The sequence below is a fragment of the Bolinopsis microptera genome, chromosome 5, assembly GCF_026151205.1.
Source record: "Bolinopsis microptera isolate Bmic1 chromosome 5, MBARI_Bmic_1.0, whole genome shotgun sequence".
NCBI classification, from domain to species: domain Eukaryota; kingdom Metazoa; phylum Ctenophora; class Tentaculata; order Lobata; family Bolinopsidae; genus Bolinopsis; species Bolinopsis microptera.
The window spans coordinates 63,682-87,840 of record NC_087076.1 but is presented as its reverse complement, the minus strand read 5'-3'; the positions used below and the strand labels follow the sequence as shown (position 1 = coordinate 87,840).

Below are 24,159 nucleotides of genomic sequence, written 5' to 3'. Positions count from 1 at the left end.
ACTGAATCTTTTTTGACTGGGTCAAATGCTTTAATGGCCTCCAAATCAGCATGAAAAAATAAAAAATTGGCCAAGAAATAGGAGTTTTAGAGCCCAAAATTTGGTACCCCAAGTGGTGTCAAAAACGCGAATTAAATAGGTAATAATTGTTTTAGTCTCTTGAGTCTTGACACCATTTTAGGGTTAGACGGGTTCCTGCTAGTAATTACTAAAGACTAGAGGGAGCCGGGCTGCTACAGGTTACAATAATTACTAAAGACTAGAGGGAGCCGGGGTGCTACAGGTTACAATAATTACTAAAGACTAGAGGGAGCCGGGGTGCTGCAGGTTACAATAATTACTAAAGACTAGAGGGAGCCGGGGTGCTACAGGTTACAATAATTACTAAAGACTAGAGGGAGCCGGGGTGCTACAGGTTACAATAATTACTAAAGACTAGAGGGAGCCGGGGTGCTACAGGTTACAATAATTACTAAAGACTAGAGGGAGCCGGGGTGCTACAGGTTACAATAATTACTAAAGACTAGAGGGATCCGGGGTGCTGCAGGTTACAATAATTACTAAAGACTAGAGGGAGCCGGGGTGCTGCAGGTTACAATAATTACTAAAGACTAGAGGGAGCCGGGGTGCTACAGGTTACAATAATTACTAAAGACTAGAGGGAGCCGGGGTGCTGCAGGTTACTAGAGGGAGCCGGGAAGGGGGTTACAGGTTACAATCTTTTATCTTACTATATATAGAGCAGGGACAAAAGGATTTCGCGGCATGTACGAAACCGCGAAATTTCCCATTCTCCGCGACAAATCGCGATTTTTTACGTTTTCCGCGAAAGATCGCGAAATTTCCCATTCTCCGCGACAAATCGCGATTTTTTCAGTCCTCCGCGAAAAACCGCGCATTTTCCTTTAAATCTGAAGACCAAATTTGCGCATTTTCATTTAAATCTGAGGACCAAGCTTCCGAGCTCGTATTGCGAAGGAAGGCCTGCCTTCCGAGATCGCATTACAAGGGGAGCCCTCGAGTCCAAAATCGTGTATCGAAGCGTGTGTGACCTTTGAAAACCGAAAAAAAATATTTTCGGCTCATAATGATCAGGGTAGCCTGAAACATGAACAAAAGTAGTTTCCAGAAAAACTTTGAAAAATTTTGACTTAGAAAATTTTCGGTCCGAGTCATTCTCGATACGTACCTTTGAAGGCGGAGCTCCCGCTTCCAAGCTCGTATTGCTAAGGGGAGGCCTGCCTTCCGGGATCGCATTACGAGGGGAGCCCTCGAGTCCAAAATCGTGTATCGAAGGGTATGGTGAACTTTGAAAACCGAAAAAAATATTTTCGGCTCATAATGATCAGGGTAGCATGAAACATGAACAAAAGTAGTTTCCAGAAAAACTTTGAAAAATTTTGACTTAGAAAATTTTCGGTCCGAGTCATTCTCGATACGTACCTCTGAAGGCGGAGCTCCCGCTTCCGAGCTCGTATTGCGAAGGGGAGGCCTGCCTTCCGAGATCGCATTACAAGGGGAGCCCTCGAGCCCAAAATCGTGTATCGAAGGGTATGTTGAACTTTGAAAACCGAAAAAATATTTTCGGCTCATAATGATCAGGATAGCATGAAACATGAACAAAAGTAGTTTCCAGAAAAACTTTGAAAAATTTTGACTTAGAAAATTTTCTGTCCGAGTCATTCTCGATACGTACCTCTGAAGGCGGGGCTCCCGCTTTCGAGCTCGTATTGCGAAGGGGAGGCCTGCCTTCCCTTATCGTATATGGAAGTTGACCAGTAGACATATAAAATTAAAACTTGACCAGACGACATAAAGTTGACCAGTAGACATATACAACTTGACCAGACGACATAAAGTTGACCAAACGACATATAAAACTTGACCAAACGACATAAAGTTGACCAGACGACATAAAGTTGACCAGTAGACATAAAAAACTTGACCAAACGACATAAAGTTGACCAGAAGACATACAATGGATTAAGAAATCGAACAGTATGTTAAATCAGTGTTGTTATTGAATCGTCACTTGTCAGATATTTCGTCATCGATAACGTCATCGTTATTCGCTTGGTATTGTATTCGCTTGTTATAATGGACCGCTTTGTCAAACGGCCTGCCGACAAACCGGCTGGACCTTCGTCTAGCAAACGCTCGAAACAGGCTAAACAGGGCAATGTAACAGCTTCCACGGGAGTGGCTGAATTTGGCAAATCATCGTTTTATGCTGACAATGGGAAGCTATTTTGTAGAGCATGTAATCTCGTCGTAGACCACATAAGGAACAATCATGGGCTTCCCTCGGGATGTGGTTAGAACTTCTAAAAGGTTCGTGCAGGGGGCCGGGGTAAGGATTTCGTCCAGGTTGATGTAAGCTTCAAGGGGTAGAGGTTGGATACTAGATGGGGATAGGTTGGATACTAGATGGGGATAGGTAGGGATATGGGAATTGGATTGAAAAGTTCGTAGTATTCCATTGCTATAGTTGTGAAGTGTAGATGGTCGAATGATGATGTCTCCTGTCGTCTGTTGAAAGTTATATAGTATCGATAACGAGATATGTCATACAGTACGTATGACATTGCAACATTTGAGATCATGTCAAAAGTTATGGCAGCTCTTGTTGTTATGGACCCCCATCAGCCTGTATCAGATCATATGATGAGATCACATCCTCATGGGACATGAGCCGATCAAATAGAATAGTCAAAGAATATGTGAACTCTAACTAAGCACTGTAAATACATTATTTTTTGCCGCGAATTCGCCGCGATTTTTCGATTTTTCGCCGCGAATATGCCGCGATTTTCGAAATTCCCGCCGCGAATTAGCCGCGAATTAGCCTAGTTTGGCTTGTCGCGGTGCCGCGATTTTTGGCCAAAATAACCGCGAAATCCTTTTGTCCCTGATATAGAGCGAGACGATATATATATATATATATATGTGCGTGTGTCTGTGCGTGTGTAATTTCCGGTCGGTTATATTAAAAAAACAGTAAGAGTTACGGAAGTGGTTTTTTCGGTATAGTGCTGAGAAAACTCTGACGAAGCCCATAAGCAAATTTTTTAATCGGCCGGTGGTCAGTGGTTTAATTGATGGTTTTGTACCATAAATGTTACATAAAATGGCTTGAGCAGCTTAATCAAAAAAACGGTAAGAGTTACGGGGCTCGCTCTCTCTCCCATTACTGCATAATATGTAGCTGCATAAGTAAATCATAATTGGGTTACTCGGGTAAGATTCGCTGTAATGTTATACTATAAGCTTATTAGGGAGAGGGGGCACTGTTTGGGGTCTGTTTGGACTGCAGAGAGAGTTCATACTTACATACGACAACGTTATGCGTGTTTTCAAATATAATAGGCGGGTGTGGTGCGGAGTTAACAGGGGTTAATTTCTAAAACGAATTAAATAAAAATGGAAAGCGGTTCGGACCTTATGATCATGGAATATGGTGCCTAATAATGACTTAATTATCCACGAGAAAGAATTGATTATGAGATTATTATTTAAGATACTATTGGATACGTGAGGGCACTCCGAATAGAATTGCTCGCCTAGTGCGGGTTTTGACAAAGCGGGTAATTACTCCTACCCTTTTTAACTGCGGCAGTGAAATCCCGGCCGAAGGCCGGGTTACACTAGTATGGGAACTAGAACGAACACCGATGGGACATTAAGACAACAATAAGACAACATTAAGACACCAATAAGACACCAATAAGACAATATTAACGCAACAAACACCATTAAGACAACAAACGATAAGACAACATTAAGACAACATTAAGGCATCATTAAGGCAACATTAAAACAACAAATTCGTTTAAGACAACAAACAACGGGTTAAAGTATATTACATATTCTAAACATTTTGTTGCATTAATGTAGTCTTAAACGAGTTTGTTGTCTTAATGTTGTTTTAAACAAATTCATTTAAATGAATTTGTTGTCTTAATGTTGTTTTAAATGAGTTTGTTGTCTTAATGTTGTCTTAATGTTGTCTTAAATGTTGTCTTAATGTTGTCTTAATTTTGTCTTAATATTTTATCATATTTTGTTGTCTTATCGGTGTTTGTTGTCTTATTGTTGTCTTAATGTTTTCTTATTGTTGCCTTAATGTTGTCTTATCGTTTGTTGTCTTATTGATGTTTGTTGCGTTAACGTTGTCTTAATGTTGTCTTAATGTTTTCTTAATGTTGTCTTATTGTTGTCTTATTGTTGTCTTATTGTTGTCTTAATGTTGTCTTATTGTTGTCTTATTGTTGTCTTATTGTTGTCTTATTGTTGTCTTAATGTTGTCTTATTGTTGTCTTAATGTTGTCTTAATGTTGTCTTAATGTTGTCTTAATGTTGTCTTAATGTTGTCTTAATATTTTATCATATTTTGTTGTCTTATCGGTGTTCGTTCAAGTGTTCATAATACATCCTAGTGAAAAATAGACATGTTAATTATTTTACTGGTTGCCGAACGAACTGATGGTCTGCATAATAAGTATACAACATATTTGGACACGTTCATTGAAGTTTGAGGATATTGGTAAATATTAGTGACCCTACTGAATGGCACGATGATGTAAAATGTGTCACACTATGAAACTATATAAACCCTCTAACCCTAAGATAATCGTTTCATCCTCTAGATAAAGTTTGTCGCATAACGATATCTTTATCAGACGATAAGATATCGCTAAAATGCGGCCGGCAGTGAGTTGTAAACTTTGTCACACTATAAAAACGTGACGGAGTTTATATGGACCCCTTGTTGCCGTGTTTGACCAAATTTTCGAATTTCCAATTCATAGAATGGCTGTATATGACTATTATCTACATATTTAGCGACTTTTTTTCTTAAATGGTAGCACCATGTAAACTCCGTCACACATTTAAGAAATTTATATGAGGGATGTTTATGACATCCTGACAAGAAATGCCGAATAGTCTAACATTATTTTGTGAGCTGAATGTGTTTGGAATTGTTCACATATTTCATTGTTATAGGCAAATACAAATACAGAAGGCAGAAATAGGTAAATTTAGTCACATAAATTTGTATGATATCTCAACATGTGTGAAATTGAGTAAATATTAGTATACCAACTTAAACACCCTATATTACGTACTATGGATCAATTAACAATATTTCAACCATACGCCGGTCATATAAATTATTATATGGCAGTGATATGTTAACATTGGATAAATTTCAACACCTAAACAGGGTAAAAATTTGTAAATTTTGTCACAAAAAAAATATTATCACTTTATTTGCTCCGTGTTGGCAAAATAACTAATTTATCGACATATTGATGGTGATAAAGTAACAGTATATACTAATTGATTCTTCAAAATAGGGGCAAGAAATGTAAATTTCGTCACATCAGCCATTGCATTAGTTAGATATATTTTCTTTCATATCAAATGCCCTTATTATAGTCGGAATGGATTTATACAGGAAATATAGAAACCCATGCCCATTTTTCATCACATTGAAATTATACTGTTGGGGCAGGAAAAGTAAATTTCGTCACATTTCGGTAAATTAGTGATATCAAACTCAGCATTGTTAAACTTGGGTTCTGATTTTCTGAAAAATAACCTACCAATAATTCCTGGAAGAATATCGAATTCTAATCGGGGTATGGTTCTTCAAAATAGGGTCAAGAAATGTAAATTTCGTAACATACGTCATTGTAAAATGTAGATACATTTTCTTTCACATCAACAGTCCTAATTATAGTTCGAAATGATTAATTCAGAGATAAAGGAAATATAGAAACCCATGCCCATTTTTCATCACATTGAAATTATACTTTTGGGGCAGGAAAAGTGAATTTCGTCACATTTCGGTAACTTAGTATAATCAAACTCAGAATTGTCAAACTTGAGTTCTGATGATCTGCTGAATAATAACCTACTAATAATTCCTGGAAGAATATTGAATTCTAATCGGGGTATGGTTCTTCAAAATAGGGTCAAGAAATGTAAATTTTGACACATACGTCACTGTAAAATTTAGATATACACTTTCTTTCACATCAACAGTCCTAATTATAGTTTGAAATGATTAATTCAGAGATAAGGAAATATAGAAACCCATGCCCATCTTTCATCACATTGAAATTATACTATTGGGGCAGGAAAAGTGAATTTCGTCACATTTCGGTAACTTAGTAAAATTAAACTCAGAATTGTTAAACTCGAGTTCTGATTTGCTGAATAATAACCTACTGATAATTCCTGGAAGAATATTGAATTCTAATCGAGGCATGTTTCTTCAAAATAGGGTCAAAATTTCGTCACATCAGCCATTGCATTAGTTAGATAGATTTTCTTTCATATCAACTGCCCTTATTATTATTGTGACAATTTTTACATCAACTGCCCTTAACTTGAATCAGCTCTATCCGTGCATCGTCCTTATATACAGTTTTCCCGCCTTCCAAACCAAAATCAGATATAAATGATTTCGGCAATTCACCCAAAATTTTAAATTCCATATAATGTGACAGAATTTACATCATTTCCCAATAAGTGCATGTATTTGCTAACTTTTCAAAACAACATATTTTAGGGCTATGATTGGTAGAAAACCATCAAATAATGAGTTGAAAGGGTTTTGAGGACACCTCACAGTAGAAAAGAGGTATCGTATTCTGAGTGTGACAAAGTTTACGAAATATTGCCTTAAAACCGTTCGATACCTGCCCTTTAGCCAAATGTTGTATCATAATTGTTAGAATGACCTAATCTACTATATTATTTTAAACAAAAAATGCTTATTGGGCAACTATGGTTAACACAGTCACAAAAATGTGACATTTTTTACATTATAGTGCCTAAAAACAATAAATTGTATTTCTGAGCCGTGTATATTGAAGTATGGTTCACGTGGCTAATGTCCAGAACTTCTGAACACGCTATTTTTTGGTTTACCAATATCCTTAAACTTCAACATGAACGTGTCCATTTACGATTTCGTATCATTTTGTGACGATGTTTACATCAACTGCCCTATACTTCAATCAACTGTATCCGTGTATCGTCCTCATATATAGTTTTCCCGCCTTCCAAACCAAAATCAGATATAAATGATTTCGGAAATTCACCCAGAATTTCAAATTCCATATAATGTGACAGAATTTACATCATTTCCCAATAGCCAAGCGCATGTATTTGTTAACTTTTCAAAACAACATATTTTAGGGCTATGATTGGCAGAAGAACTATCAAATAATGAGTTGAAAGGGTTTTGAGGACACTTCACAGTAGAAAATAGGTCTCGTATTCTGAGTGTGACAAAGTTTACGAAATGTTGCCTTAAAGCCGTTCGATCACTGCCCTTTAGGCCTACATTGTATCATAATTGTTAGATTGACCTAATCTACTATATTTTAGACCAAAAAATGCTAATTGGGCAGCTATGGTAAACAATGTCACAAAAATGTGACATTTTTTACATAATAGTGCCTAAAAGCAATACATTTTATTTTTGAGCAGTGCATATGGGAGTATGGGTCACGTGGCTAATGTTCAGAACTTATGAACACGCTAGATTAATATATGTTAAAATTAAACCACTATCGTCAAAAACGCTTTTTTAGAAATTTACCAATTTCCTCAAACTTCAATGAACGTGTCCATTTACACTTGTAAATAACAAAGATTTGCAATATACATAATATCATTTGGCACTTAATTGTTGATGGCAAGTTCTCCAAATTTTATGAACAGCAACGACTCATGCCGACGTTCAAATTCTTAAGTATAATATTGGCGATGCTGATAATGATTCCATCTGAAGCTTGAAATATTACTGATCAAAAGAATGGTGACAATTTTAAGCAGAATTTTGAGAAGCACCTCTGTCAGCTACTGAACAATAATCCAGTGGCGTAACGAAGGGCCCCGCTGACCCTGCTGTGCGGGGGGGGGGGGGCGACATTGAATGTGGGACAATTTTGAAAAACTTAACTGAGGTACTAGCAAAACTGCGCGTTTTGCTCTAGAAACACATTTTTAGAGATTTTACCGGCGTATCATCTAAAATCATCTAATTTGTTCAATTTTAGAGAGGGGCGCCAACAGAGGGGCGCCAGTAGGCAACGTTACGCCACTGCAATAATCAGTCTCTTGATCGATTTCCTTTCGAAATCATGGATCAATCACATCACTAATAGAATAGTATCACTAATACAATAGTACACTAATGTAATAGAATTCAGAGAAGTTGGTTGAAGTGAAGTCTGTGCAAGCTGATTTGACTTACAGCGAAAGCACGAACACTTACTATTACAGGAAAATGTTTTACACAGTAAGACATTGGCAGAAAAGTTACCCACCTTATGATATAAGTTGTATTGTTTCAGGATTTTGTAGAACGTGGGGGTCGACCAGAACGGCTTGTAGAGTTTGACGATGATATGTGGAACTTAATGTCACGGTGCTGGCACGTGGATCCATCTCAAAGACCTCTCTTTGGGGATATCTCCCTCGAGATAAAACACATCATGGCGCTCACCTTCAATATTGAGGAGTCATTCGAGATCATCTCATCCAATATCTTGTCCTTGTGACGAAAATTTTTTTTTTCTAGAACATTCTATAGACATTTTCATGTTTTTAAATTGGCTGATCCGTTTTTTTAATGACGATGAACGGGGTTTCGGTATTAAGAGCAGATTGGAATTTTTACCAACAGTTTTATTTACACCAGGAAATATGTTTTGAATATGAGAGCTTTTATCCATACTGTTTATTTGAGTGGCCCTGGTGGCCGTGTACCAGTGACATATTATTATACATAACAGATACTTGGACAGTAACAATCAAGTTTACGATTTGATCAAAATGTATAATACGAATTTAATTTCAAATATGGGCGAGATTTTTGTGACTGTCTAAAAATTGATTTGTACAATCTACTGTACAAGTGAATCAAATTTTAATCTTAAGTAGCTTAAGTCTTGACTATTGTGGCGTTAGATCATAGATCATAGATGTGGAAAACTTGCATGCTTTAGGTTTACGACTGAGCGATCCGCCGCAAGGTTTCTGTGTTCGTTTTTAATCTATCATGTTTGATTTTTTGTAATCCTGGTGTCCGATTCAGACTAAGTTTTCTTTTTCTTTTACAAATCAGAATTATGCCGAAACTATATATGGGAACTAGATCCCTCCTTGAAACAACGGAAAATTCTTGGAAAAATCCAAAAGTGCGTCTCGTGCACCTTACTAGTACCACAATTCTACACTGAATTGTAAACAAAGCACTTTTGCGCCCGACCTGCGCCGAACTGGTTGATTAAATGTAATTTTCGAAATAAAATTTGTATTGAAAATAAATGATGGTATAAAACGTTTTATTTTGATTTTGTAATCGATGTGTTATTTTGTCTTTTCCCCAGTGGTACAACTACAGTCGTTACTGGCAGCGCATTTGCTCACAACAGACACTGTTCTTACATGGGTACCCAAGCTTAGTGTTCATAAAACACAGATTGTGCTGAGTGCGGCCGAGTACTGTGTTCCTGCCACTTAACTGCTTAACACCTGCCCAACTAAAGGGGCTCTTCAGGGTGTCTGGACAGAGAGGGTTATGTGAGACATTAGTCGCGATTAGATTTTGACCGTTCTGTGCATTTTCATGCGATTGAGACCGGGACCATTTTGCGCAGTGATCAGAGTGTACAAGTTTGAGAGAAGCTCGGTGTACACTGACTTACATTACTTGTCGGTTTACTAAGAGATTCATGCAAATCGAGCATGTTCAAAAGGTGTAGGATAAAATGGCGGTCAAAATGGCGGTCAAAATGGCGGTCAAAATGGCCGTAACGATTTTTTGATAGACCCTAAAATGACTCGTCCAGATCCAGTTAAATCCTTAAATTTGAAATAACTCAATAGCTGAAATTTACTGATGACACTTTGTATGCTTGACCCCCAGTCCGCCACCTCCTTCTCAGTCCTCCTCCTCAGTCCTCCATCTCCTCTTCATCCTCCTCCTCCTCCTCCTCAGTCCTCCTCTTCATCCTCCTCCTCATCCTCCTCAGTCTTCATCCTCCTCCTCAGTCCTCCTCTTCAGTCCTCCTCCTCTGTCCTCTTCAGTCCCCCTCCTCCTCCTCCTCCCCAGTCCTCCTGCACATACTCCTCAGTCACCCTCCTCCTCTACCTCTTCCTCAGTCCTTCTCCTCCTCCCCCTCAGTCATCCTCCTCCTCAGTCCTCCATCTCCTCAATCCCCCTCCTCTTCCACCTCCTCCTCAGTCCTTCTCCTCCTCCTCTTCAGTCATCCTCCTCCTAAGTCCTCCTCTTCAGTCCTCCTCCTCCTCAGTCCTCCTCCTCAGTCCCCCTCCTCCTCAGTCCTCCTTCTCAGTCCTCCTCCTCAGTCCTCCATCTCCTCTTCATCCTCCTCCTGGGGGGGTACCAATGGCATAAATGGCATAATGGAGAATTGGCCAAACAAAATTTCCATTTATGCCATGAAATTTCTATGCCATTTGATGAATTTTATGCCATTTGTCTCCATTCTATGCCATTCGAAATATTAAATTTTAAAACTTTGAACTGAGAATTTAATAACGAATAGTCTGCACCCCACTAGTACTGTCACCTTTATCTCTATTTGTTGTACTGACCCTGGTCATTAGAAACACCCCTAAAAGTTCGTTTTTTGACAAAAAATTTAAAACTTCTGTAATTTCATTTCTGTTTTAGTTACGCATTTGATTTTTGGTATGCGTATAGAAAATCGATACGGCTTTTAAAGGATGAGGGGACCTTAGAATTTACTTTCAAATATTCGCGTTTAAGTCCTGTGAAAGTGTGTAGAATCAAAAAATACGCCGGACTGTGAAATCGATAATTCGTGCAATATCACGCCGCGCTCCTATTGGCTGATAGCAATTTTGGGCTGTGACGTCAATTATGTGTAAGACCAACGTGCGTGCGCGCACACCCTTCGCTCGTGTCAACATTTTGTCCTGTTCTGTTTTACTTACGTCGTGTTACCTTTGGCGTTTGCGAGAGCGGTATCTTTGGTTGCACTGAATTAGTCTAAGTTACGAATAATTCTCTTTAATAGTTAAATGTAACTCAGAAAGGCTTTCTTGTAGTTGTAGTAGGTATTTCTATTTATAAATAGCTAAGATAAGTAGCATCCGCTAACTAAACCACAAACTGCTATTTTGTTTTGACTTGTTTGAAACCCGATATGGACACAATTAAAAATCGGCATATTTCTTTATACAAGAATAAAGGAATGTATTTTCATATGAAATGTGCGACGAACAATATAAAATCAAGTGTTGCAATCGGCAGAGCACAATCAAATCAAGTGTTGCAATTGGCAGAGCACTACATATGAAATAGAAGATATGTTGACCGACCCACTTAATATATGTTTAGCTTTTCCGAAACTTGTTCGTTTAGTGATTTAAATCCGACATATTTGCCTGACTTGCTGGGGTACATTCTGCGGATAACTCTCACCACACACTGTGGTAGTCTGAAGCGCCAGTCCGATACCCCCCTCGGTACGTGGATACATCAGGACATCGTCGCAGCAGTGACCCCCCCCCCCCCCCCCCCCCCCCCCCCCCCCCCCACCCCCCCCCCCCCCCCCCCCCCCCCCCCCCACCCCCCCCCCCCCCCCCCCCCCCCCCCCCCCCCCCCCCCCCCCCCCCCCCCCCCCCCCCCCCCCCCCCCCCCCCCCCCCCCCCCCCCCCCCCCCCCCCCCCCCCCCCCCCCCCCCCCCCCCCCCCCCCCCCCCCCCCCCCCCCCCCCCCCCCACCCCCCCCCCCCCCCCCCCCCCCCCCCCCCCCCCCCCCCCCCCCCCCCACCCCCCCCCCCCCCCCCCCCCCCCCCCACCCCCCCCCCCCCCCCCCCCCCCCCCCCCCCCCCCCCCCCCCCCCCCCCCCCCCCCCCCCCCCCCCCCCCCCCCCCCCCCCCCCCCCCCCCCCCCCCCCCCCCCCCCACCCCCCCCCCCCCCCCCCCCCCCCCCACCCCCCCCCCCCCCCCCCCCCCCCCCCCCACCCCCCCCCCCCCCCCCCCCCCCCCCCCCCCCCCCCCCCCCCCCCCCCCCCCCCCCCCCCCCCCCCCCCCACCCCCCCCCCCCCCCCCCCCCCCCCCCCCCCCCCCCACCCCCCCCCCCCCCCCCCCCCCCCCCCCCCCCCCCCCCCCCCCCCCCCCCCCCCCACCCCCCCCCCCCCCCCCCCCCCCCCCCCCCCCCCCCCCCCCCCCCCCCCCCCCCCCCCCCCCCCCCCCCCCCCCCCCCCCCCCCCCCCCCCCCCCCCCCCCCCCCCCCCCCCCCCCCCCCCCCCCCCCCCCCCCCCCCCCCCCCCCCCCCCCCCCCCCCCCCCCCCCCCCCCCCCCCCCCCCCCCCCCCCCCCCCCCCCCCCACCCCCCCCCCCCCCCCCCCCCCCCCCCCCCCCCCCCCCCCCCCCCCCCCCCCCCCCCCCCCCCCCCCACCCCCCCCCCCCCCCCCCCCCCCCCCCCCCCCCCCCCCCCCCCCCCCCCCCCCCCCCCCCCCCCCCCCCCCCCCCCCACCCCCCCCCCCCCCCCCCCCCCCCCCCCCCCCCCCCCCCCCCCCCCCCCCCCCCCCCCCCCCCCCCCCCCCCCCCCCCCCCCCCCCCCACCCCCCCCCCCCCCCCCCCCCCCCCCCCCCCCCCCCCCCCCCCCCCCCCCCCCCCCCCCCCCCCCCCCCCCCCCCCCCCCCCCCCCCCCCCCCCCCCCCCCCCCCCCCCCCCCCCCCCCCCCCCACCCCCCCCCCCCCCCCCCCCCCCCCCCCCCCCCCCCCCCCCCCCCCCCCCCCCCCCCCCCCCCCCCACCCCCCCCCCCCCCCCCCCCCCCCCCCCCCCCCCCCCCCCCCCCCCCCCCCCCCCCCCCCCCCCCCCCCCCCCCCCCCCCCCACCCCCCCCCCCCCCCCCCCCCCCCCCCCCCCCCCCCCCCCCCCCCCCCCCCCCCCCCCCCCCCCCCCCCCCCCCCCCCCCCCCCCCCCCCCCCCCCCCCCCCCCCCCCCCCCCCCCCCCCCCCCCCCCCCCCCCCACCCCCCCCCCCCCCCCCCCCCCCCCCCCCCCCCCCCCCCCCCCCCCCCCCCCCCCCCCCCCCCCCCCCCCCCCCCCCCCCCCCCCCCCCCCCCCCCCCCCCCCCCCCCCCCCCACCCCCCCCCCCCCCCCCCCCCCCCCCCCCCCCCCCCCCCCCCCCCCCCCCCCCCCCACCCCCCCCCCCCCCCCCCCCCCCCCCCCCCCCCCCCCCCCCCCCCCCCCCCCCCCCCCCCCCCCCCCCCCCCCCCCCCCCCCCCCCCCCCCCCAGTCCGTTCAGCTCCATATCCCAAAGAATGTTCGTAACAGCGAAAACCGGTATAGCTGTTCCTGTTCTCAAACATCATCCTTTTCCGGGAACTCCTTCCGAGTCACAGAAATGCGAATAGTCTAAACAGACGCGTCGCAAATTACGCTTTGAATCTATGAATGCTGTAAGCAGTTTAACTGACTCTCGTTCGTCAGTTCCCTCTCGCAAACCCCCGATTTTCGGAACCGCAAGTATTTACCGGCCTTAGTTTACACTCATGATAATTTACCGTTCTGTTGCTGTGGACTTGAGGTAAAGCGTAACGAAGTGGATGTGTTCGTCTGCTATGCTTGGTATAATATTGCTGTGGTGTAATAGTTTGCAAATCTTCTTACGTTATAAATAGGTGTCACAAGTGATTAGACTTATAACTTGGTGCTTGTGCTTGTCCAACTGGAAGGAAGAACATGCATTTCCCTACCACCCGATCCGGTTTTTATTAGGACGTGTTGTGTTTGATATGACATGTTGATAGATCAACGGGGGAACGATACAGGGAGTGCGAGGTGTCGTTTGGGAGTCTATACATATACATAATGTTACAGCCTGTTCTGTGGTGACTTCAATCTTATTTCAGGGGGCTCTCGGCTCATGGGTATCGTAGGTGGATAAATTCCTGTTTATTCACCGGTCAAAAAAGTCTCCCTCTCCAGTGGTTATAGGCTGTTAGTATTGTAAAGTGTTTATGTATTCTTAATTAGTAATTTAGTCAGCCCGCACCTCAGTTGTACCTGTAGGTTCTATATGCGCGGATCAAGCAACTCACATTAATTGACGCACAGGTTTCAAATTGTTTGGGGGCTGCTGATATCTCGGCGCGCGAATGAAATACAACTTTGGCGGATTTTCACCAAAGTGGGTTTTTACGATGAATGTAATAATATATTTGGCACGAGAAAAAAACTTTTCTAAGGTCCCCTCATCCTTTAAATGAAGATGTTCGGCGACCTCCTAGCTCACTCACAGACCAGTATGAGTGATTTAAACTCGAGGGACATATGAAAAGGCTAACAAAGATAACCGCACCACTTTCAAAAAGAACTTTCTCTGTTACGGCCATGATATTGCAAGTTGCAAGTATAAGTCCATATGACCCTGGGACCTCAGGCTATTATGTTCATAACATAGAGATTAATTTTCATCAACATATAGAGATATCGCCGAATGCCAGGCTGAGCGCGGCCCAGTAAAATCCATAGTGAATTATACTTGATCGAGATCTAAGAAAGCTTTAAATATCAGGTGAAAATGAGGCTAACCACCTTTTGAGAGAGGTGAACTGAGGCTAACAAGTGTATACTTTTTTGGGTGGTATCTTTTCGAGTGTGGGTCGGTATGTGAACTATCAATATTCAACCAATAAAGATTGGATTCATCCCTCTTCAAACTCACATTTAGAAATCGCATAGTCTACTTGTAGGAGGCCAAAATGAGGCGAATAAATAAGTCGACCGCATTTTTACTTTAATGGATACGGAAACAGGTAACAGCTAACACGGTACGTGATAATCCCATGTTGCACATGAAAGTCCTTGGGATTATATTTAAGAATTCGGTAATTTAAAGCTTCAAAAGATCGAGGGTGAAAATGAGGCCTAACACCTTGAGAGGGTGAAATGAGGCTAATCAAGATACTTGGTGTAAATATTTTCGAGTTGGGGTTCGGTATTTGACTATTCTAATACGTTCAACAATGAAAGATGATTCATTTTCTTCAAACTCAACATTTCAAAATCGCCGACTCGACGTGGAGGATCCAAAATAGGCTAATAAAAAATGCGACGCGTTTAACTTAATGGGACGGAAACAGGTTAACAACGCACTGTTACTTGATATCTATGTATGTGCACATGAAATCCGTCGGATTATAGCGTCCAAATTTTGTCGAGTGAAAATGAGGCTAACCACCGGTGAGAGGTGACATGAGGCAACAGTATACGTTGTGGAAATTTTCGATCATGTTCGGTATTGTGACAGTCTAGTGTCAACAATTAAAAATTTATCAGCCTCATCAAGCTCAACATTCAGAATCCAGAGTCGCCGTGTAGACGGCAAAAAATGAGGCGTAATAAAATGAATTCGACCGCAGTTTAAGTTGTTAATTTTAATGTACGGTTATTGAGACCATTATCAAAACTTATGTGAGGTTTGGAGTGAGGCTACTTCCCCATGAGGCAACAATTGAGCTCACAGAGTACACTAACGCAGACAAGGGTCACTGTGCCAGCTAAGCAAGAGTTTTGCTAGCACAGCAGCAGTTAGATGAGAAAATGGAAGTTGAGCAGAAATGTATAAGAGCCCTGTTGGCTTAGAGTAGGCCCCTTCACTCTATGAGCTCTCCTGGCAATTTGCTCTGGGCAATGCTCTCCATGGGCCATGTAATGATCACATAATCTGATATCATGCCAAATTAGACTCTAAACTATAAAGTATAAAGAAAAAAATGGAACTGTTTGAGAAACACAGTTTTCCGGTTACTTGAAAGAGAAAGACTTACTCGCCTGTCAGCATAACGAAGCAGACGGAACCTTGATCTTATATGGACTTGGACGTCGGGTTTGATGTAACTCCTGCAGAAGAAGCAATTCCTAATGCTTAAATCGTCCACTTAGTACCTTGGAAGTGATCAGAATGAGCAGCTGTTGCATTAGTTCGGGGTTGTACCTTTTTCATCTGGTCGCCAAGAAATATGGGATTCGATAACTATGGCCCCATGGAAATGGAGAGAAGAATGTGTACATGCTTTTATCAGTACAGAAACACATCCTCTGGCAATTGCAACAATGCACGGGGAAAGTACAGTGTGTTGCATCCCTACTAACAGTGCACCTCAAAAAGTTGAAATCTACAGGCAGAAAGCAAACGAGTGAATGGACTGGTGGTATAATAACCTAGGCAAGTTGCCAAAAACGCCTGGACGGCAATCGAGGGACTGGGCATTCGAGAAGGGAAAAGAAACAATTTTCCCTGTGTTCACACCGCAGTCAGCAGGATCCGGAAGAACGGAGTGGGAAGCAATCGCCATGGCCAAGAACTTTTCTGGAAGCTGGAGTGGAGAAGCTGGATCCTCGAGGATGCGACGACTTACTTTATGAGGTAGAACCTGGATTGATGATGGTGATGATGGGAGGGAGGGGGGGAAAAAAAACGATATCAACAGATTTATTATGGAACACTATCCCTTCCGGCTGTGGAGACACCACGCTCAATGAGGAAGAAGACTTTATCACAAAAAACTCGTCTTTCAAAGAGTCAAGGGGGACGCGTTGGATTCTTCTGAGGGTTCGGCATATACAATCAACCTGAATGCGGATGTTCAATCAGTTTTGAAAGCTGGCAAGTACAAGAAACGCTTAATGTCCCTTCAAATCTCAAGCAGGACTTTGGCAACCGGAGTGGTTAGATTGAGTTCTTATAGTCATGCCCCATGAAGTACTACTGCCAGGAACATAGCCTAATCATGGATCGCCTAATGTGTTGGCTACTCGTGACGAAGACCAAATACATCAGATGCATTGTTCCTTAGATGACATTCAAAATCTTTGTTGTTGTCAATTTTGTGAATCTGTACCAGTGTTGAACAACTCACAATGTGCTTCTGAATAGGTGAAATGTTGGTAATATAGTTGATATAATGCATTTCTATTTTCGTTATTTGTCTCATAGAATCTTTGACTTGACCGAGCATTCCAGCCGTTATAAAGCATGAAACATGTCTCTTATTCTAGGGACTAATAATATTTGCGAATTTAAAGCATCCTATAGGTCGAATAGGAAGACCTAAATGCAATGGCAATAATTGGCATAATGGAGAGAATTGCCAAACACAATTTCATTTATGCCATGAAACTATTTCTATGCCATTTGATGAATTTGATGGCCAGTTGTCTCCAGTCTATGCCATTGGTACCCCCCCCCCTTCCTCCTCATCCTACTCAGAGTCCTGTTGTTCCTCCGCATCCTCCTCTTCAGTCCTCCTCGCTCCCGCAGTCCCCCCCGCCTCCCCCCTCCCCAGTCCTCCTCAGTCCTCCCAGTCCTCCTCCACCTCTCCTCAGTCCTTCTCCTCCTCCTCCTCAGTCCATCCTCCGCTCAGGCCTCCTTCTCAGTCCTGCATGCTCCTCGCATCCTCAATCCTCCTCATCCTCATCCTCCTCCTCAGATCCTCCTCTTCAGTCCTCCTTCCTCATCAGGTTCCCCCCTCCGCCCCAAGTCCACCTCGTCAGTCATCCTCCTCCTCCTCCACCTCTTCATCAGTCCTCGGCGCCTCCATCCTCCTCAGTCAGTGCTCCACTGCTCATGCCGTCATCGCCTCTTCATCCTCATCCGCCCTAGGGGATGGGGGGGGGGGGGGGGGGTGGGGGGGGCACAGAGCCACGCTAGCTAGGGCACATAGGCCTCCTAAAAGATCACACACACACACACACACCATAAGGCCTCCTCGCAGGCCTGCGCGTCCTCAGCAGTCCGCCTCGTGCTCGCCAGCCTCAGTCTCGGTTTGATCTGTCAGCCGACTCCTCCTCCTCCACCTCTGTCCTCAGTCGTCGGTGCGCTCCTCAGGTCCTCTCATCTCCTGGTCCCCGCCTCAGCCTCTTCTTCAGTCCATATCCTCCTCCTCAGTCCCCCTCCTTCTCCTCAGTCATCCTCCGCCGCAGGTCCCGCCTCTTCAGTCCTCCTCGTCTCAGTCCCCTCCTCCGCCTGCTCTTCCTCCTCCTCCTGCAGTCCTCCCTGCTCCTCTTTCCATCCCCTCCACAGCCTCCTCAGTCCCTCCTCCTCCTCCGCAGGTCCCTGCCGCTTCATGGGGCCTCCTCCAGCCTATGCCTCTGTCAGGCCCCCTCCTCCCCTCCGCCATCCCAGGCCGCCTCCTCGTCCCGCCGTCCGCCTCCACCCTCCGCAGTCCCGTCTCCGCCCAGTCCCTCCATCGCAGTCCCTCCTCCTCATCCTCCATCTACCTCTGCATCCTCCTCAGGCCTCAGCCCCTCCTCAGGCCTCCTCTCATCCGCTTTCAGTCCCGCGCCTCCTCCTCCTCCCATCTCCTCCTCATCCTCCTCAGTCCTCTTCCGCCTCAACTTCTTCCTCAGCCTCTCCCCCTCGCTTGCCTGCTCAGTCCCTCCTCCCAGTCCCTTCATCTCCCTCTTTCATCCCCTCAGTCCTCATCCCTCCGCCTCATGTCCTCCTCCTCATCCCCCCTCCTCCGCCACGAGTCCCTCCTCCTCAGCCGCCTCACGGCCTCCGCCTCCTCCTCCGCCTCCTCCTCCTCCTCATACTCCTCTTCCGTCCCTCCTCCTCAGCCTCCTGCGCAGTCCCCTCCGCTGTCCTCCATCTCTCGTCTATCCCCCTCCGCATCCGCCTCAGGTCCTCCTCATCCTCCCTCAAGGCCTCATCCTCCTCCTCAGTCCTCCGTCTGTAGACTTCTCCCTCCTCAGTCCCCCCCCTCTTCATCCCCCGTCCTCCGCCGCCCCAGGCCTCCTCCCTCATCCTCCTCAGTCCCTCCTCCATCCCCTCCCCTTCCGCAGTCCCATCTCCTCCGCAGTCCTCCCCTCAGTCCTCCTCTCGAACTCTGCATCCTCCCAAGTGCCCTCATCCTCCGCAGTCCTCCTCGCAAGTCCTCTACCTCTGAGTTCCCCCCGCCGGCTCCTCAGTTATCCTCCTCCCTCATCCGCTCTTCAGTCCCTCCTCTTCCTCAATCTCCCTCCGCTTCCTCCTCTGCCTTCCTCCGCCCCACCTCCTTTCGCCTCTTCATCCTCCTCCTCCGCAGCCGCACTAAGGTGCCTCATCCTCCGCCGCACCTCCCTCACACTCCTCAGGCCCTCTCCTCCTCCCCAGTTTTCCTCCGCCTCCGCGGTAAGTCCTCCCCCCTCCCGCCTCCTCGCCTCCTCCTCTGCCCCTCCGCAGCCCTCCTCATCATCATCCTCCTCGCGTCTTCCTCATCCCCTTCCACCTTATCGTCCTCACCTCCCAGTGCCTCCCCGCCTCCTCCTCCACCCCTTCCTCCAGACCGTTCCTCGCTCATCACCTTCGCAGTCCTACTCCTCCTCAGGGCCGCCAGCTCCCTTTCAGCCGCCTCAGGTCCGCATCCTCCCTCAGATCCTCCTCTCTGTCCTGCTCCTCATTTAAGTCCCCCTCCTTCTCCTCAGTCATATCCGCCGCCTCAGTCCTCAGCGTCAGCTCTCCTCTTACCTCAAATCCCCCCCTCCTCCGCCGCCTCCTCCTCCTCCGCCGCCTCCTCTGCCTCCTCCTCCGCAGTCCCTTCCTGCCCTCGTCATCCCTCCTCCTTCGCTCAGGCCCTCCGCCTCGTCCTCAGGCCCGTCTCCGCCTCCTTTAAGAAGGCGTGCTCGGATTCTCAGCACGACAACTGACGAACCGGAACGGCCTATTTAATGGCTCCAAATTTTCCAGGACTTTCTAGAGATGATTTATTGATTCTAGTTGTTGGGTAGTTCAGGAAATTGGGATGTAGTAAGGTTAACTACGTAGAATGGGCTCCTGTAAACTATAGTATGGATATTTCATTCGATATTATGGAATACCCGCCCGTTTGAACCACTGCAGGGCATATTCAAACTCAACTTCATGTTACAATGGTAGATTTAATTTTATGACAGGAAATTATTGTAATTATGGACTTCGAACTTTAGGTGAATTTGTATCTAGAGTTTTAACTTCGAACTGTAGATGAATTTATAGCTGGAAGATAACCAATTGAAACAAGTAAATAAGAATCCTGGAAAAGGTAGATAAAAATACAATCACTAATGAGTCGAACAAACACCAGGTAGTAAAGTCCGTACCCTAAATCAGCTCGGTAACTGTGACGATGATCGATGTGCGTAGTATTACGGGATGGCTGGCTCTCTCGCTCTCTCTCTAGGTACAGTGGACGGGTAGCTGCTATATCATGGCTACGTTCCTTCAATGCTGCCAACGAGGGCAGAATCCGTGGGAGGGGAATGTCCTAAAAAGGGACAAATAATTAGCAAATGACGGATTAATTAATGACAATAATATACTAACTAGGATAAGATTAAACAAGATAAAGTTAAAATAGAGTGAACTGTAGAATACGAAATATGTAAGAACTTATCAATAAATGCTCAAATGACTTACGAGGTAATAATGTAGGTGCTGCAATTTGTATGCTTGACCCCCAGACCGCCATTTTTGAGATTCATAAAAATCAATTGTTTCCAAAAGGTGTAGAATTAAATGGCGGTCAACATGGTGGTAACGATTTTTTGATAGACCTTAAAATGACTCGTCCAGATCCAGTTAAATCCTTATATTTGAAATAAATCAATAGCTGAAATTTATGATGACACTTTGTATGCTTGACCCCCAGACCGCCATTTTTGAGATTCATAAAAATCAATTGTTTCCAAAAGGTGTAGAATTAAATGGCGGTCAACATGGTGGTAACGTTTTTTTGATAGACCTTAAAATGACTCGTCCAGATCCAGTTAAATCCTTAAATTTGAAATAACTCAATAGCTGAAATTTATGATGACACTTTGTATGCTTGACCCCCAGACCGCCATTTTTGAGATTCATAAAAATCGACTGTTTCCAAAAGGTTTAGAATTAAATGACGGTCAACATGGTGGTAACGATTTTTTGATAGACCTTAAAATGACTCGTCCAGATCCAGTTAAATCCTTAAATTTCAAATAACTCAATAGCTGAAATTTATGATGACACTTTGTATGCTTGACCCCCAGACCGCCATTTTTGAGATTCATAAAAATCATCTGTTTCCAAAAGGTGTAGAATTGAATGGCGGTCAACATGGTGGTAACGATTTTTTTGATTAGTAAACAAAGTTATTTTTTAGTAAAACAATGTAGTTTATTTATTAGGAGTGCAATCAATCATAGGATATAATTATAAGAATATAATAGTATGTCACACCTATTAACTGTTTACGTTTGAGTAGTCGTGCCATGGCTAAATCTACTAGGACCAGTGGTGTCGATTACATTTATTAGGTGAGTCTAAGTGACACAAATGGAAATTTTAAGAATAGACGGATCAAAACACCGATCCAAGGACAAGGAGACCCCACTGCAGGACCCATAACATGCTATTGGCTTGTGCATGGCCCAAAAGGTTCCAGTTGTTCAGAACTGTACGTAGCTGGTCAACTAGTTTTGATTCAGACTAGGCTTGATGAGTTCTGGGGTTTCTAGAGGTAAGATTTGATGGGTGCCAGGTTTGTTCAGGCAGACATGGAAATTATGCGATGAATATATAGGTATATAAAAATCATATCAATATAAAAATAGATCCAAAGATTCACACGGCAGTCAGGGAACTTCCAGACAGGATGCTTTTAAAACAGGTATAATTAGCGCTTTTGTAATTAATTGTATGCAAGGGATGGGATGCTGATCAACTAAGCTGGTTCAATGCCCCAGCTATTTAGGGGGAGCCACTCAATTTCACGCCCAGGTGTTGTCAATTGCTGGGTTTCCAGTATGAGTAACAGCTTTTTGATACGGCTCTTAATAATTGAGATGGGGGAGGAAAGGTCGGAAAATTTACTAGAGCCAGGGACCATGACATTGTTTTCATTAGGAGTGCATTTGTCGATATTTTATCAATCGATAGAGCCTTAAAATGACTCGTCCAGATCCAGTTAAAATCCTTAATTTGAAATAACTCTATAGCTGAAATTTATGATGACACTTTGTATGCTTGACCCCAGACCGCCATTTTTGAGATTCATAAAAATCAATTGTTTCCAAAAGGTGTAGAATTAAATGGCGGTCAACATGGTGGTAACGATTTTTTGATAGACCTTAAAATGACTCGTCCAGATCCAGTTAAATCCTTAAATTTGAAATAACTCAATAGCTGAAAATTTATGATGACACTTGTATGCTTGACCCTCAGACCGCCATTTTTGAGATTCATAAAAATCAATTGTTTCCAAAAGGTGTAGAATTAAATGGCGGTCAACATGGTGGTAACGATTTTTTGATAGACCTTAAAATGACTCGTCCAGATCAGTTAAATCCTTAAATTTGAAATAACTCAATAGCTGAAATTTATGATGACACTTTGTATGCTTGACCCCTCAGACCGCCATTTTTGAGATTCATAAAAATCAATTGTTTCCAAAAGGTGTAGAATTAAATGGCGGTCAACATGGTGGTAACGATTTTTTGATAGACCTTAAAATGACTCGTCCAGATCCAGTTAAATCCTTAAATTTGAAATAACTCAATAGCTGAAATTTATGATGACACTTTGTATGCTTGACCCTCCAGACCGCCATTTTTGAGATTCATAAAAATCAATTGTTTCCAAAAGGTGTAGAATTAAATGGCGGTCAACATGGTGGTAACGATTTTTTGATAGACCTTAAAATGACTCGTCCAGATCCAGTTAAATCCTTAAATTTGAAATAACTCAATAGCTGAAATTTATGATGACACTTTGTATGCTTGACCCCAGACCGCCATTTTTGAGATTCATAAAAATCAATTGTTTCCAAAAGGTGTAGAATTAAATGGCGGTCAACATGGTGGTAACGATTTTTTGATAGACCTTAAAATGACTCGTCCAGATCCAGTTAAATCCTTAAATTTGAAATAACTCAATAGCTGAAATTTATGATGACACTTTGTATGCTTGACCCCCAGACCGCCATTTTTGAGATTCATAAAAATCAATTGTTTCCAAAAGGTGTAGAATTAAATGGCGGTCAACATGGTGGTAATGATTTTTTGATAGACTTTAAAAATGACTCGTCCAGATCCAGTTAAATCCTTAAATTTGAAATAACTCAATAGCTGAAATTTATGATGACACTTTGTATGCTTGACCCCCAGACCGCCATTTTTGAGATTCATAAAAATCAATTGTTTCCAAAAGGTGTAGAATTAAATGGCGGTCAACATGGTGGTAACGATTTTTTGATAGACCTTAAAATGACTCGTCCAGATCCAGTTAAATCCTTAAATTTGAAATAACTCAATAGCTGAAATTTATGATGACACTTTGTATGCTTGACCCCCAGACCGCCATTTTTGAGATTCATAAAAATCGATTGTTTCCAAAAGGTGTAGAATTAAATGGCGGTCAACATGGTGGTAACGATTTTTTGATAGACCTTAAAATGACTCGTCCAGATCCAGTTAAATCCTTAAATTTGAAATAACTCAATAGCTGAAATTTATGATGACACTTTGTATGCTTGACCCTCCAGACCGCCATTTTTGAGATTCATAAAAATCAATTGTTTCCAAAAGGTGTAGAATTAAATGGCGTCAACATGGTGGTAAAGGATTTTTTGGATAGACCTTAAAATGACTCGCAAACCAGTTAATCCCTTAAAAATTTAAATAAACCCTAGCTGAAATTTATGATACACTTTGTACTTGACCCCCAAACCGCCATTTTTGAGATTCATAAAAAATTTTTTCCAAAAAAAGGGAGAATTAAATGGCGGTTAAAAATGGGGAAAAGATTTTTATAAAATTAAAAACCCCAAATTTAATCCCTTAAAAATTTAAAAACCCCCCCTTTTTAATTAAAAAAAATAAAAAATTTTTTTTTAAAAATTTTTTAAAAAATTTTTTTTTTAACAAATTTTTTGGGGGGAACTTTTTTTTTTTTTTTTTTTCCTTTAAAAAAAAAATTTTTTAAATAAATTAAACAAAAATAAAACTGAAAATTTTGATTAAAAAAATAAATTTTTTAAAATTTTAAAAAATCGGAAAATTTTTTTTTTAAATTTTTTAAAAGAATTTTTTCCAAAAAAAAAAAAAAAAGGAAAATTTTAAAATTTTTACAGGTTTTTTTTTTTTTTA

General features: G+C 45.0%; 1 protein-coding gene across 1 annotated transcript in view; it reads left to right on the top strand.

Moving 5' to 3' along the window:
- Window positions 1-9,385, top strand: part of LOC134815891 (dual serine/threonine and tyrosine protein kinase-like) — a 49,977-nt gene extending 40,592 nt beyond the window's left edge. The window contains exon 19 of the mRNA XM_063824490.1: window positions 8,373-9,385. Coding sequence (XP_063680560.1) covers window positions 8,373-8,579 — 207 coding nt within the window. The 3' untranslated portion in view covers window positions 8,580-9,385. The remainder of the gene's footprint in view (window positions 1-8,372) is intronic.
- Window positions 9,386-24,159: the final 14,774 nt, after the last annotated feature.